We start from the raw sequence: 17,075 nt of genomic DNA, 5'->3' as shown, positions 1-17,075 counted from the left end.
GTAAGATTTGAGCCGATGACGGATAAGACACGAAAAAAACCAATGAAAGTGAAACAGAAGGAGATGTTGTTTACATCACCTCTGAAGTGATACCCTTAAAGAAAATGAAATGAGGGATGGTTGAATTCTTTATTTTTAAACCCTCTAGGTAATTTTGACACTATGATATTTGCACTGATCATTGGTGATGTGAGACACATACAGTGAATGTGATACTATGTCTGTAATGTCTATGATAAATCTGGGACCAAATTTTAGATCATATACATATATATATATATTAATAATTGATATCTGGATCAAAAAATACATATCATATATGTATTATACTGTACATGTTTGAGGCAGACCTGAATGTTTCCATTATGAGGGTAGAAATGCGTCAAAAGGTAATTTTGGGCTACTATTTAGCGGCAAATTGATTAAATTTTTACCATGATTCACCAAGATATCCTTATCGTGATACGTCAGATGTCTGAAATAATAGTTGTTACCTTTATTTTTGAAAAAAATAAAGTGATTCCGTCATTCGTCAAAATTATACGATTTTTTTATCGTCTAAAAGAAAGTGCATATTTTATCAAAAATTACTGTTAACGTCTTTGTCAAGAATTTGTACTGTTATTTGTCTGTCATGAAGGTACCCCAATTACCACCCTCCTTTATAGATCAATCTCAAGTTGTATATTATGAATGAGGTTCGACCCGATGTCGATCCATGTTAAAAAATTGATTGAACAATTGGTTCTTACTTTGACATAATAACATATACATGGGTATGCATTTTGATGTAGAAAATATGTGGGAATGTGCATGAATTTGAAATTCCTATATGAAAAGGACAAAGTTTGTATAAGTTGATATATAACATAGCATTTTTAATTAATAAGGCAATGAACTATTTCAAATAACTGTAAATTCTGAAATTATTGCGAGGTTTTTATTATTGCGTAAAATGTGGAAGAGTAGCAAATGCAATAATTTAAACTCGCATTTTGAAATATTTATATGAATTAAAAAGGATTTTTTTCTCAAAATCATAAATATTAAAATCACATATGACTCTAAACTGACAAAATCGCAATAATAAATGCACGCAATAATTTCTGAATTTACAGTACAAAAAAAAAGTAAGAAATGATAAATTACAAATAACACATTAGTGGAGATAACCTCTAAATTTCCCCTCTAGAATCGGTCACCTTTTCTTGTCTTTTGATGTTTGTTGGTATCATTTCTTCAAATTTCAGCTTTCAGAAATTAAACATAATATGTAACTTTCAATTTGCTGGATAATCATTTAAATAAGTGGATTCAGTTGTTAAATGATTATTTTGTATATTTGAGTGTTGCCTCAAATCATTTGACAATAAAAAATGTATATGTCTGACAGAAGTTGTAACTGTCTAACACAAGGACATATACTAATGGGATTGGACTGATTGAAATGTATTTTGGACTGACAAATTTGAGTGTGAGTCCAAATGTTCCGTAAGACAATTTTATTTTAAATAACTCTCTATTGGCTCTCCTTTTTTATAGGACCGCAAAAAATTTTGCGTCGTATAATTATGGTATCATGTTGTCATCATCGTTCGAAGGCGCATTTAGTTTCCGAAAAATTAACTTTAGATTTAGTGAATGGATCTCTATAAACTTTTACCAGGAGGTTTGATACCACTAATGAAAGGTTGGTATTGATTTTGGGGGTTATGGTCCCATTAGTTTAGGAATTAGGGGCCATAAAGGGGGCCCAAAATAAGCATTTTTGTAGTTTTCAAACAAAAACTTGTGTTTAAGTGTATGAATCTCTCTGAAATTATACCACAAGTTTTAATACCATGAAGGGATGGTTAGTAATGACTTTGGGGGCTGTGGTTCAAAACTTTTTGGAATTAGGGGTTTAAAAAGGCGAAATTAAGGGCAAAAAAGGGGAAAAACTAGGTTTTCCACACAAAAACTTCAGATTTAGGGAATGTATCTCTATAAATTTTTGCCAGAAGGTTCAATACCACTAAAGGAAGGTTGGGATTGATTTTGAGGGTTATGGTCCTAATAGTTTAGATATTAGGGGCCAAAAGGGGGCCCAAAATAATCATTTTTGTAGTTTTCAATTAACTTCTGTTTAAGTGGATGAATCTCTCTGAAATCATACTACAAGTTTCCATACCATTAAGGGATGATCAGTAATGGCTTTGGGGGGTCATGGCTCAAAATTTTGGAAATAGGGGCAAAAAGGGTGGAAAATTTGGTTTTTCTGGTCAATGAACAATTAAGACAATTTAAAAGCAGTGTAAGGGAGGTAATTCAAAAGCAGTTAACATACAATGTTTGGTATGTTCCGATTTACCTCCATTACAGTACTTGTAAATAAAGTATAAAGAAATGTCAGGTTTTGGACTTATGGAAAAAAAAGGGGGTGGTAGTAGTTTTCAATTTTTTTTTCCAAATTTCTCAAATTCCAAATTTTTGAAAAGTTTGAAGAAGAAATCTTTAATTGCACAATCTTGCATAACAGATTTGTAAGATCTTGACATTTGTTTTGTGTCAGAAACTCATATTATGTCAAGAATTTGATCACAATCCAAATTCAGAGCTGTATCAAGCTTGAATGTTGTGTCCATACTTGGCCCAACTGTTCAGGGTTCGACCTTTGCGGCTGTATAAAGCTGTGCCCTGCGGACCACCTGGTAAGTATGAGCAGTTCTGATGAAGGTAATTCAAGAAAAAACTTCAGAGACAACACATTTATAAAGGGGTATGCACAGATTGTCAAACATGACAGTCCAAAATTAAAAGCATTGCTGTGTCTTGCATTACTTCTCCCTAAAAGGGTGGTAAAATAATTGATCAAAAGCCTGGGTAATCATTGGGATCCTCATTGTGCTTTGAAACATGGATTATTTAATGAGATGAAAGTTCTGTTTTCTAACATTGATGGTAGTAAACAAATATGGTCTGTCACAGATAATACTTGCTTGGGGCAGGAAAAGAAATTGATTATGTGTCATATGCAAAATATTATAGAATGAATATTGTGAAGAATAGTTTAATAAAATGGACAGTTGGAATAGGATTTTGAAGTTAGTCAAGAATAGATCATGAGCCCATTTTTGTTATTTATAAATTTTGTGGACCCTGCAACTTCTGTCGCAGAAAGCTCAACATAGGGTTAGTGATATGGCGGCAGCGGTGGCTTTAGCTATCTTCTTAAAAACCATATATTTTGGAAGCTGGAAAATTTGAATGCTTCATACTTTGTATATATAAATACCTTATGTTATGAAGTTTCCATCTGGCTTCATACTTTGTATATAGATGCCTCATGTTACGAAGTCTGTCACATGTCCATTGTTCTTTACCTCATTTTCATGGTTCAGTGACTACTAAAAAAAAAGTCATGATTTTTTGTAATGTTAATATCTTTCTTATTATGAGTGAAAGGAATACTATATTTAGTTTGTGCATACATTTTTGTACCTTACAAGGTCCTCATACCTGTCAGACAGTTTTCATTGCACGTTAACCTCATTTCATGGATCATTTAACAAGGTTAAGTTTTGTGGTCAAGTCCAAATATCAATTACTATAAGCCAGAGTCACGACCTTGACCTCATTTTCATGGTTTATTGCTCAGTGTTCTGATGTCAAGTTTTTGTGTTTGGTCTGTTTCTCTTAAACTATAAGCAATGGTCAACTATTTTTGTTGTATGGAAGGATTTTAAGGTGTAAATGTCTGTGTGGCAGGTATAACTGACCTTGACGTCATTTTCATGGTTCCTTGGTCAATGTTCAGTGACGGATCCAGAAATTTTCATTAGAGGGGGCCCACTGACTGCCTAAGAGGGGGCCCGCTCCAGTCATGCTTCAGTGATTCCCTATATAAGCAACCAAATTTTTCCCTCAAAAGGTGGGGCCCAGGCTGCCTGAAAAACCCTCTAAATCCGCCTCTGATGTTTAGTTTTCTTGGTTAATATAAAAAGAAGAAGATGTTGTATGATTGCCAATGAGACAACTCTCCACAAGAGACCAATTAAATGACACAAAAATTACATAGGTCATCATACAGCCTTCAACAATGAGCAAAGCCCATACCTCATAGTCAGCTAGCCAATAAAAGGCCCTGAAATGATAAATGTAAAACAATTCAAACAAGAAAGCTAACAGACTAATTTATCTACTAAAAAATGAATGAAAAACAAATATGTAACACATCAACAAACAACAACCACTGAATATAGGCTCCTGACTTGGGACAGGCACATACATACAGAATGTGGCAGGGTTCAGTCTGTTTCTAAGAAACCAGCTATAAGCAATAGGACAACTATATTTGGTGTATTGAATGATTGTAATGTGTACTTGTACATGTATTTCTCTTTTGGTTTATCTGACCTTGACCTCATTTTCTTGAATCATTTTAAGTTAATGTGATACGTGTAGTAAAGATATATATTTAGGACTACCAACACAAAATCAATGAATTTTAAAGAAGGCGAGACATTTCAATGAGTGCACTCTTGTTGCCACTTAATCATATCACTGACTCTGTGATGTAAACTATTGTTTGCTAAGGTGGCTTCTCATGCCCTTTTAACGGTTCATTAAAAACATTTACTAAATTCAATTTTGAAATAATTACATTTGAAGTTAAACTTTTATATCCAGTTGACATGTAGAAAACCAACGCCCTGAAAATCTTGAGATCTGGCCTTTTTTCTACTTTCTAGTACAGATCATATGTTACAATGTCAGTCCAATTGTCTGACACAAGTAAATAATTTTTCAAAAAATTACAAGATTGGACTGATGGAAAACTTTATGACTGACAAATTTAAGTGTTAATCCAGATGTTCCTCAAGACAAGTTTGTGTTTTCAATAACTCACCATCCATTGGTTCTTAAATTGTTTTATAAAAGTTAGCAGTTGGAATTTAACTATGCACAGTTAAGTTTGTTTTTTTTAAATTAATAAATTTATAGATCCTTTATGGAATGCTCTGAATATTGGATGAAAGCTTTTTCATTTAAAAAAAATAGCATCCAAATAAAAAAGTGTTATTGTTTTTTCTATTTTCATATTTTACTGATAAATAGTATTTGGCAATAAATTTAACACTAATATACTGACAGCAGCAATTGCAGGTGAGACACATGGTTTCTTTGAATCCTTACAATTGTAATTCTTCATAGAGCTAATTGTAACTACTACATACAGAGATTTGAAAGGTGAGGGTTAACTTGTGTTTAAAAACTAGTTTAAACACATCAAATGTGGATGACCATGTCCCAAGTCAGTGACCTCATCAATGTTGGTCTCCATTTATTCCTTATTGTGTTTTGTCCCTTAGGGGATTTAGTATTGATGACAGACCTTTGATTATCTCTGTACAATTTATTCACAACTTTTTCCAGACTTAAGGCAAATAAGAGCTTGACAAATTTGTCTCTTTGAAGTTTACCATAAATCATAAATGTTAAAAAAAAAAAAGTATAATAAGGAATTATAACAATACTGATACAGACATTCATTATACAAAACAATCTCTATATCATGATTTAAAAAAAAAAAAAATTTAAGTTTCAAGGAAAAAATCATCAACTGCACAGTATTGGGCATTACATTTGTAAAATCTTTGACCACATTTATTTTGTGTCAGAAACCTATATTATGGCAAAAATTTGATCACAATTTAAATTTAGATAGTATCAAGCTTGAATATTTTGTCCAAATTTGCCCTTACTGTTCAGAGTTCGACCACTCCGGTCGTATCAGGCTGTGCTCAGTGAAGCATTTTATTTGTTTGGCTAGCAAAACAAATTAATTAACAATTTTCAAAGTTAAGTTTTCAGCTATTTACCATTACTTTCAGTAAATATCAGTTTGTTGACTATCTTTAGGCTTTTTCCCCTAAGGTCTTGATCCAGTGACTGAATTAATAAGCAATTTTGAATGATAATATTTCTATTAAAGTTAGTTTGATGGTTACAACTTTAATGATTGACAATGATATTTTCTATAAAGTTACATTACTATCAGTACATCAAAAAAAGATCCTTTTTAATGCACTACCCTTTATGTCATGGTCCAGCACTTTGAATTGATAAGCAATGTTGTTGTCCATCAGATAGTGTGTTCTTGAATTTTCTGCCGATAGGCGAGACATCTCTGTGTTAACATTTCATTTTTCACCATGTCACTTGTATTTCAGTTAACTTTAGGCAGACCATCAAACTGAAAGAAGATTAGTTTTGTAAAATATTGTAACATTAAAACTTTAAATGGACTGCACACCATGAAGGTACAAAAGTTTACTTTCCTTATTATAGAATTTAAAGGCTACTGATGCAATAAAATACATAATGTACCTTTGACTTCAAATTGTTTAACGTATAAGTTGATTGATAGAACTCGTAATGGACTTCTAAATTCTAAGGATTTCATCAACCTTCTTTGACCTTGTTGAAAGTGCATAAAACTCACAGACCATGATTAATAATATACATTTGATATAGTTCAAACTTTTGGCAGAACCTTTTCAGTTTAATTCACCATTGAATTTTTAACAATTGAAAGTGTCTTTTTGGCAAAATATTGGTGTTTCAAATTCAAATAGGATTTACTTTTATTGGCATACTGATTTTTGTTATTCTGAATTATGATGAATAGATAAAAACTTTGATGAACAATGATGATCAGCTCAACAAGATCTACTATCGTATAGCGTGTTATTTTTCGCAGAGTGTACAGTTTCCCTTATTTTCGGTAATAGAACAAAATTGCCAAAATGAATTCTGCCAATTTAAAAGTGCACATGCTAAAGTATTGACAAAAGATTTGAATTCGCCAAAATATTTCGTATACCTTATTCAATGAAAATCGTGAAATTTTACAACCGCGAAAAATAACCCACTATATGGTATTAGTTATTAGTTCAACTTGATTGAAATATATTGAAATATCAATTGACTCTTTGTAGGAGTTATTGCCCTTTTGGCCACTTTCCATAAGTAGTTAATTATGCTACATTTTTGTGTTTTGGTCTGTTTTTCATGTACTATAAACAAGAAGTCAACTAACATTGTGTATGGAGTAATGTGTACAAGTCTGTCTAGCAGGTATCATCTGACCTTTACCTCATTTTTATGGTTCATTGGTCAATATTAAGTTTTTGGATTTTTGTCTGTTTTTTACCTAGCATAATCAATAGGTCAACTATATTTGTATAAAATATAATAAGGTATATATGCCTGTCTGACATAATTTATATGACTTTGCCCTCATTGTAATAGATCTTAAAAAATGTCAAGTTTCTGTAATACTTTAAAAAACTTTTATCTCTAAGAGTTTCAACATAAAATCAATGGCCATTAAAGCAGGTGAGACATAACAGCATGTGCATTCTTGTTTTAATTTCTTCTATTTTCTCCTTATTTCCACTTAGCTCAAGTTAGCTGATGTTTTCTTGTTCCTATTTATACCATGCAATATCCGTTGTATATACAAATGTACATGCTACCCCTCTATTTTGATTTTTTACATAAGAATACAGAGACATCATGTTTTAACTACCATATGACTATACTGCTATTGTAATTGTTGTAATCGGTTTTAGTAGGTTGCTTACTTATGTAGTAATTGCACCTTAAATTCATATAAAATAAATATTATGTATATACAATCAATTTATTTTTAGGATTTTTTGGGGTTAAACAGTAAAACATTAAATGACTAAAAAATTTATTTGAAAAATTTAAAGAAATTTTTATTTTTCAAAATCACATGTAAACACCATTGACCAGAATAAAGATAAAAAAGATAAAGAGGGTTCAATGTCCCAAGTGCCTATGAGTTTAACAATTGACTTTTGATTTAACGGTTCATTAAGTCAAAGACAACATATTATGTTTCTTAGGGGAAAAAAATCGATAATGACCATGCAAAAATGTGCTTATTATAATTTAACTTGTGAGTAAAATTCACTTTAATTTTTTTGATCATGTAACAATGATGCCAATCATTTAACAGGGTAAATATATCAAAATTTGGTTTTTAAAAATGTTTAAAAAAAATTTGTAAACCTTGAAGGGTCACCTCATGAAACTTACGGATGACAGTATAAGTAACTTATAATGTACCTGGGTTATATGAGTATATACACATATGGTCATGTCCATATTTGTATGGTTCAAATACTCATATGGTCCAGAATATATACAACATGTTGATGTCAAATTATGTTTTAAGTCAGGTTTGGAAGCAAGCTGATAACTTTCGGTTGAATATACATTGAAACACTGTGTTGTAATAATCTCAAAAATAAAGTACATTTGATATTTCCTATTCTGACATCATTATTTTGGATGCCATGCATCCACTCAAGCATGTCAATTAATAGTAAGAAATTATGTTGGAATCAGAGCAAGAAAAATACTAAAAGTACAAACAATATCTTATGATTATTCAATCATAGGTTAATTAAAGTCTAATCCGATAGAAGATCTCTGTTCCTTCCCTTATTAGGGATGTCACACTCCTACTAACAGAATAAGAAATCTGGTTGTAATCAGATCAAACTTGTTAATGCGTCAGTCAAACATAGAAAAAAACAATTTTGTAAATGTTTGTTATTTTAATACTTTTCATGCTTCACTAATTAAATTAGCATATGTATGACAACATTCGGTATATAATAGGAGGAAGAAATCAATTATTATACATCTATCTGTAATATTTACAGGTGAAATATCATTATTATATGACACTACCTTGAACCTGTATGACTATATCATGTTAAATACAAACGCAATTGCAGTAAGTTTTTTTTTCTTTTATTTTCTTAAAATTTTACTGTAAAAATTAAATAACTTGTTATGACAGTAGAAGCCTATATTTTTTATTGCTAAAATTATTAGATAGAAATAATTTTGATATTGTTTTAGCCTGAGACTACTATAACACAGTTCTTATAGTAGTCTCAGTTTAAGCTGAATAGTACAATAGTTTTGATTTAAATATCAGTGACAAATATAATTTAGGCCATTGAAGTTTGAGTATGGTACACTATATTTATATTTATTCAACATTCCAGATATCTCATATTCTATATAATATATTTTCAATCATTGATAACATATATCTTATATAAATTTTATATGTCCAGTTGGATTTGGGATGTAGATCTGATGCTTTGTGTATAAAAGAGAGTGTCACACTCTTGTCACATTTAAGAACTCCCCTTGCAACAACTAATTGAGGGGTCAGTAAGTGGCCTGTTGCAACATAACAATAACCTTTATGCTGACACTTGTTTTAGAGTATGTTGGAAGTTGTTCTGAACTAAGTTTCTTTTGAAGTGGATTCTTTTTTAGTTCAAACATTTCTGCTAGGAAATACTCCAGTACATACATTTCCTGTTTAAAAATCTTTAAGTATTATTTAAAGTAAGAAGTTTCAATACATGTACTTAATATAATTAGTAGTTATTTGTTAAAAAGAAGTGCATGCTTTATTTATAGAATAGGGAAATTTGTTTTACTACTTCGTTAACATACACAGATATTAAATGTACTGTTTGGAGACTTGATGTTCTCAACAGATTTCTTTTATATATAGACAATTTATGTATCATGATTAGTAATTCATCAGTGGGAATAATTGCATAATATTGATGAGGGTGTTTTGTCTATTGTTTGTTATACGTCACACAATTGCTGTCTTTTTTTTTGGTTCTATTGATGTTTTCTATGTTTTCATGTATTTCAGCTATGATCCTTTTGTACTGTATTTTATACTAAGTAAAATTAGTTAATTAGTTAGTTAGTTACACAATCTATCATATGCCTCAAACAGAGGGGATATCAAGTGATGAACATGTCCTTCAATGTGTTTGTCAGTCACAAGCTTTAGTTTCCTGATAATGAGCATAACTGATTTATCAAAGGTTTTGAAGTTTAAACACAATGTCGTGGATCATAAGATATTTTGATTACCGTATGATGGTTTTGACATGTACAAAATTGGAATTGCTTCAGTTTTTGGATGATAATGATATATTATACCTTTTGACCAAATGTTTTTGAAACTTGATCACAATGTCATTAACCATGACATACATGACATACAGGTTAAATATAGGAAGATGTGGTATGAGTGCAAATCAGACAACTCTCCATCCAAGTAACAATTCATAAAAGTAGCTTGATTTTGAGAGTTTTTATACGACCACAAAAATTAATAAATGGTCGTATATTAGTATCATGCCGTTGTCATCAGCGTCTTCTGCGCCGTCGTCATCGTCAGCGTCGTCCAAAGACGGATTGTTTCTGGATATCAATTAAATTTTAACACAATGTTTATAACTACAAAAGGAAGTTTGGGATTGATTTTGGGGATTATGGTCCCAAAGGTTTAGGAATTAAGGGCCAAAAGGGGCCAAAAACAGCATTTATCTAGTTTCAGGACATAAAGTTGTGTATTAGTATTTCAATTGTTCTGTTATTGTACCACAATGTTTAATACCATAAGTAGAAGGTTGGGGTTTATTTTAAGGGGTTATTCGACAAACAGTCTAGGAATTAAGGGCCCAAAAGGGGCCAAAAACAAGCATTTTTCTATTTTCAAGACAACTTGTGTGTAACTGTACGATCTCTCAGACATTGTACCACAAGTTTCCATATAACACAGGAAAGTCTGGGAATCAGTTTGGGGTTAATTTTTCTGAAAATGTAGGAATAAGGGACCAAAAAGAAGCATTTTTCTAGTTTACAGACAATAACTTGTGTATAAGTGTATGAATCTCTATAATTTTTTACAAGAAGGTTCAATACCACTAAAGCAAGGTGAGGATTGATTATGGGCAAATAGTTTAGGAATTAGGGACCAAAAAGGGGCCCAAAATAATCGTTTTTGTAGTTTTCAAACAACAACTTATGTTTAAGTGTATGAATCTCTCTGAAATCAAACCACAAGTTTTCATACCATGAAGGGATGGTTAGTATTGACTTTTGGGTTATGGCTCAAATTATTACGGAATTAGGGTAAAAAAGGGGAAAAACTAGGTATTTCTGGTCAATGGACAATTAAAAAGCAGTGTAAGGGAGGTAATTCTAAAACATTTAACATACAATTTACCTCCCTTACACTACTTGTATATTATATATAAAGAAATGTCAGGTTTTGGACTAATTGCCAAAAAAAGGGAGGGGGGGGGGGGGAGGTTTCAATTTTTTTTCTTTCAAATTTCTCAAATTCTAAATTTTTGAAGTAATCTTTAATTGCACAACATTGCGCAAAAGATTTGTTAGATTTTGACATTTTTTTGTGTCAGAAACTCATATAATGGTAAAAATTTGATCGCAATCCAAATTCAGAGCTGTATCAAGGTTGAATGTTGTGTCAATACTTGCCCCAACTGTTCAGGGTTCGACTTCTGCAGTTGTATAAAGCTGCGCCCTGCGGAGCACTTGGTTACATTTAAAATAACCTGTTTTAATGTTTCAAAAAAGGGTGTTAACAAGCATGAATGATATAGGTAAAAAATGGTTGAAAGTGGTCATGTTTTTTTTTTATAGAATATTATTGTGAATGAAGCAAAACCGTCTGATGCCTAGTCAAAGCATAAAAATTCAAACTATAAATGAGTCAAGGAAATATATTTGTGTCCCTAATTGATTATGATTTAAAGGTATTAGTATATAAAAAATAAGGTAAAGGACTGACATAGGTTGAATGATATAAAAGATATAAAAGTCATGTATTGCAAAGCTACAGGTAGGAAATAATCATATGCCAAAGAATGCTGTTTTTATTGGCAATTCTTTATAACCTTTTGCAAAGATAGCACTAAAGAGCTTACATATAAGCAGTTTTAAAATTATATCTGTTATGAAAGTGGTTTTCTGATTGTAACTAGAAAACGAATATACATGATATAGAGACACATTTGATGACTTGATAAAGTGTACCCAATTACTAATGTCTAATTCTGATAAGTCTACAGATCACAGATTGTTGTGATTGAAATGTATTTGCTTTGTAAATTATTGATGAATTAATGACCCTTTTTACATATTGATAATTTCCTGCAAGTAAGAAACATATTTATAACAAATCTTGGCTATACAACAGGAAGATTTATTGATTATTTTTGCTGAATGATAGGAATTTTACAGAATTGTAGTTTTTGGTGTCCAGCATATTCTATTTCAATTACGAAGGGACAATTTTTTCAGGAGGGGGACTAGTGATAATATCTCATATTATGTATTGTAGTTTTTTTTCACCCTGGTCACCTGATAGTATCTTCATTTATTTATAATTAGATACTCCCGAATATATGCATGATATATCTGTTTATTTACACAGAACATCAATCATGTCAATAGGAATGGTTGATGTAGATAATGTCATTCATTTTAATTCCATGAGTCCATTATTCCTTTGATGTCAAGATGTAAGCAAAAACAGTAAGTTGTTATGTGTGCACATTTTTGCTTTAAATTATGAGTGAGGTATCCTTAGCACAACACATGTTCATTTTTGTTTAAAAGTTATTAAATTAATTTTAGTTCATTGTACAATGTATGTACCTTGTTAAATATTTAGTCATCAATATTTTTACGCATTTGGTAAGGGTCTCATTACTGTTTCAATGATAAATGAGCCCAAAAAACATAAGCTATCTCTTTGACACATTCCCCATTTCCATTCTCAATTTTATTATCAAATTTTGAAATTTTAGAAAAATAAAGAAAGAAGTAACTCTTACTTTTTCAAATGTGGTCAAGGCTAAGAACATCTCGGGATTAGGTTCATTCATTGAAGCATCTTCAAATTTTAATTGAATATATGCAAAAAATGGCATATTTTTGTGAGACATTTTTGATTAAAAAAAAAAGATGTTGTACTATTGCAAAGGATAATTTATATTTACTTATTTCTTTTGAAAGGTTAAAGAAAATATTACATCTCACGATCAAAATATTTTCCAAGATAAACGAACATATGTTACTATATTATTCAGTTAACTGTTTATTCTAATGTTGTAGATGGTAATTTTTTAACCAGCTGAATTAATTGACACCATGGCAGAAATGGATGAATTCCCTGTGGTGTTTATAGACCCTGTCTATGCTACAGTCACCAGTTTGTCGGGACTAGATGATGGTGATGAGACTGCTGATCTAAAATGGATTGAAAATTGTGGGATGTCAGGGGGAATAATCAAGTTCTCAACACAGGGATGTGTACAGAGAAGAGTAAGAAATGATAGAGAACATTATAATCTGAAGAGAAAACATGCTGTTTTGCAACAATTTAACATAGAAATTATTCTGTGGTAGTATGACTAAAAAGGAGAACTTATATGCATTAAAAACTCATTTGTAAAGTTGTAAACAAAACAACTGTTTCAAAACAACAAAATGCATACACAAAGGCAAAACAACTAAATGAACCAAAAATGTCAAAATAACATAATGCATTAACAATGTCAAAACAACAAAATGTATGAACAAAAACAAAACAGTAGAATTCACAAAGAAAATCAAAACAGCAAAATGCATGAACAAAGTCAAAACAGCAGAATTCACAAAGAAAATCAAAACAACAAAATGCATGAACAAAGTCAAAACAGCAGAAATCACAAAGAAAGTCAAAACAACAAAATGTATGAACAAAGTCAAAACAGTAGAATTCACAAAGAAAATCAAAACAGCAAAATGCATGAACAAAGTCAAAACAGCAGAATTCACAAAGAAAGTCAAAACAACAATATGCATGAACAAAGTCAAAACAACATAAATCTCCAAAGAAAGTCAACACAACAAAATGCATAAAAAATGTCAAAATAACATAATGCATTAACAATGTCAAAACAACAAAATGTATGAACAAAAACAAAACAGTAGAATTCACAAAGAAAATCAAAACAGCAAAATGCATGAACAAAGTCAAAACAGCAGAATTCACAAAGAAAATCAAAACAACAAAATGCATGAACAAAGTCAAAACAGCAGAAATCACAAACAAAGTCAAAACAACAAAATGCATAAAAAATGTCAAAACAACATAATGCATAAACAATGTCATAGCAAAAAAACAATGTCAAATCAACAATGCATCAACAAAGTCTTAACAAAATGCATTAAAAAAAATGAAAACAACATATTACATAAACAATGTCAGAACAACAAAATGCATAAACAATGTCAAAACAACAAAATGCATGAACAAAGTCAAAACAGCAGAAATCATAAAGAAATTCAAAACAACAAAATGCATAAACAATGTCAAAATAACAAAATACATAAACAATGTCAAAAAACAACATAATGCAAACACTGTCAATCAACATAATGCATAAACAATGTCAAAACAAACATAATGCATAAACAATGTCAAAACAACATAATGCATAAACAATGTCAAATCAACATAATGCATAAACAATGTCAAAACAACATAACACATAAACAATGTCAAAACAACATAATGCATAAACAATGTCAAATCAACATAATGCATAAACAATGTCAAAACAACATAACACATAAACAATATCAAAACAACATAATGCATAAACAATGTCAAAACAACATAATGCATAAACAATGTCAAAACAACATAACACATAAACAATGTCAAAACAACATAACACATAAACAATGTCAAAACAACATAATGCATAAACAATGTCAAATCAACATAATGCATAAACAATGTCAGAACAACATAACACATAAACAATGTCAAATCAACATAATGCATAAACAATCATGTTTTATGAAGTGTATGGTTGAACTTCCAATGTGGATTAACTTGAGACCTTATTTCAGTCCAATGTAAGCTACTATGTAAAGATGGCAGAAGAAACAAGTACAGATATGATAGCAGACTATTTCTACAAAGCCTGGAAGTTAGGGACACCAAACATAGTGGTGTCTATTATATCAAATCCTGATCTATGGAAGAGATGGAAGAACCAGAAACAAAGAGATGATTTCCAGAAAGGGATAGTGGAGGTATTAACTGTTATTATTTTAGAGAAAAGAAAGGTTATCAATATAAAAAAAACTTAAAGAAAATATTTATTCATTAGTAACCTGTAAAATATAACGAAATTGACTTTAAGACTTTACAAGTTGATAGGAATAGGTCACCTTTTCAAGTTTGAAATTATGTGAAAAAGTCAGAAAAATTATCAGAAATATATGATAAGGTCAATAAAGTTCTAAAAACTTCTTCGTCCATCATCTTTCTTGGTGTTCCTGTCTGTGTTTATTTCAATCAAGTTCTGTCTTTTGACACTTTTGTAATCCACTCTTACATTAACACCACATAAAACCCAAACAATATTGGAAAAGGTTACATTTTTACCTACGCAATATACGAAAAGGTATACCATTTTAAAATCTGAATTATATCAAAAGGGTAGGGTAACAGAACTCCAGGACCACCTCTTATCCATTAAGTATTGAAGTGGACACCACGAGTGATGAATACAATCTTTTATATTGACTTGGAGGGACGTATGACATTTGCGCCGATTTTGAAAATTTTCATTCTTTCATTTGCACCGATTTCATTTTTTCTTTTGTGCCGATTTTATAATTTCTCCTAATTGGATTTACAGGTAAGTTTTAATACTTTTACATGAACTATAATTTGAGGGTATATTGGTAAATCTGGTTATCAACGTTGTTCACTTATGTTAAATAGATATAGGATGATGTGGTATGAGTGCCAATGAGTTAATTCTCCATCCAAGTAACTATAAATAAAAGTAAACCATTTTAAAGTTTATTTTGATTCATATTGTTCTGGAACTTCGTTGTAACACGATGGACATATTGTTCACTTACACGGGCCGAGGAGTCAATTATTTTTTTATTTTTTTTATCATCGGCGGCCATACATATCGGAAGGCGAGTGTCCTGAAAAATAACATATCTTACCGATGTACCACCAAATCGTGTAAAGCCAGAGACACAACGGATTCTGATGGGAAGACTATTGTCAAAACACAGAAAGAACATACTCATGTGCCGTTGACCGAAAGACCGAGGCTTAAGAACTACGGGTACGGCCAAGGAAAAAGTCTGAAGATGTATCTAGTGCACCTTTAACGACTGGGATGAAGAGTTATCTCATTGACACTCATAATACATCTTATTATATCTATTCACCTGTAATTACCTGTAATTTACCTGTAAAAAAATTGGCGCAAATGAAAAAAAAAATTGGCGCAAATGAAAGAAAAAATCGGCGCAAATGAAATGCAGATCGGCGCAAATGCAAAACGCCGACTTGGAGATTATTTGAAAATAACTAGACACTTCAGACCTACCACTAGCATTGTGACATATAAAATTTAAAAAAAAAAAGTACATATAGATTCAAGGAAGGACAATTTCCTTTTTATTATTTTTTATTATTTTTATAATTAACTCCTTCTGACTATTAAACCTCAAATTTATGGGATTAATGAATCTTTTCAAGATTGATAGGCTATTTCAGATTCTAAACATGTATCTGAACTAGGCTGATGCTTTAAGTTATGTTTTTTTTACTAAATATCTGCACTGATGTTTGATTATAATGGGCAAAGTCATTTATTTTTATCTATTCTTTAACAAATATAACTCATGTGCCATTTTTTAGGCTATAAATACCACATCCATGTGGTTACTTACTGATGGCACTAACACTGGTGTTTCTAAGATGATAGGAAATGCTATAAAGAAGGAAAAAGAAAGAAGACATTTGTTAGCAGCAAATATTTCTAAGCAGCACTTAGTTTCTGACAATCTAGAGAAACTACCGAAAATTACAGCAATTGGAGTTATTCCGACTTCTAAATTGTCCTATGCTGAAGTGTTTGAGACTCAGGTTTGTGAACTGTACAATATATGCTAAGGAGTGTTATAACAGTGTGCAGGTATCATCTATTTAAGATTTTAAGTTTCCTAGCAGGAATCAAACCTTATGCAGAAAATTTGTTTCTCATGCAATGACACAAAGATATGAATTTTAAATGAAAGGAATGTGCAATTCTATAGGTGATTTCAATTTT

At 30.9% G+C, this 17,075-nt stretch overlaps 1 protein-coding gene across 6 annotated transcripts in view; it reads left to right on the top strand.

Annotated features, from left to right (window-relative positions):
• LOC139516933 (transient receptor potential cation channel subfamily M member-like 2) overlaps positions 1 to 17,075 on the top strand; it is a 64,429-nt gene continuing 47,354 nt past the window's right edge. For 2 of the 6 annotated variants that reach the window (XR_011663057.1, XM_071307406.1), the window contains exons 1-4: positions 1 to 148; positions 13,051 to 13,260; positions 14,839 to 15,024; positions 16,664 to 16,891. Coding sequence is in view for 5 of the 6 variants with exons in the window: in XM_071307406.1 (XP_071163507.1) it covers positions 13,087 to 13,260; positions 14,839 to 15,024; positions 16,664 to 16,891 (588 nt within the window). In the remaining variant the exon portion in view is untranslated. Of the gene's footprint in view, positions 224 to 8,652; positions 8,816 to 13,025; positions 13,261 to 14,838; positions 15,025 to 16,663; positions 16,892 to 17,075 lie in introns of those variants that run through there. The other 4 variants (XM_071307410.1, XM_071307408.1, XM_071307411.1 and 1 more) reach the window with 4 other exon arrangements.

The sequence above is a fragment of the Mytilus edulis genome, chromosome 3 (genome assembly GCF_963676685.1).
Source record: "Mytilus edulis chromosome 3, xbMytEdul2.2, whole genome shotgun sequence".
NCBI lineage: Eukaryota > Metazoa > Mollusca > Bivalvia > Mytilida > Mytilidae > Mytilus > Mytilus edulis.
Note: the sequence above shows the minus strand (reverse complement) of the source record. Positions and strands in the feature narration are given on the sequence as shown.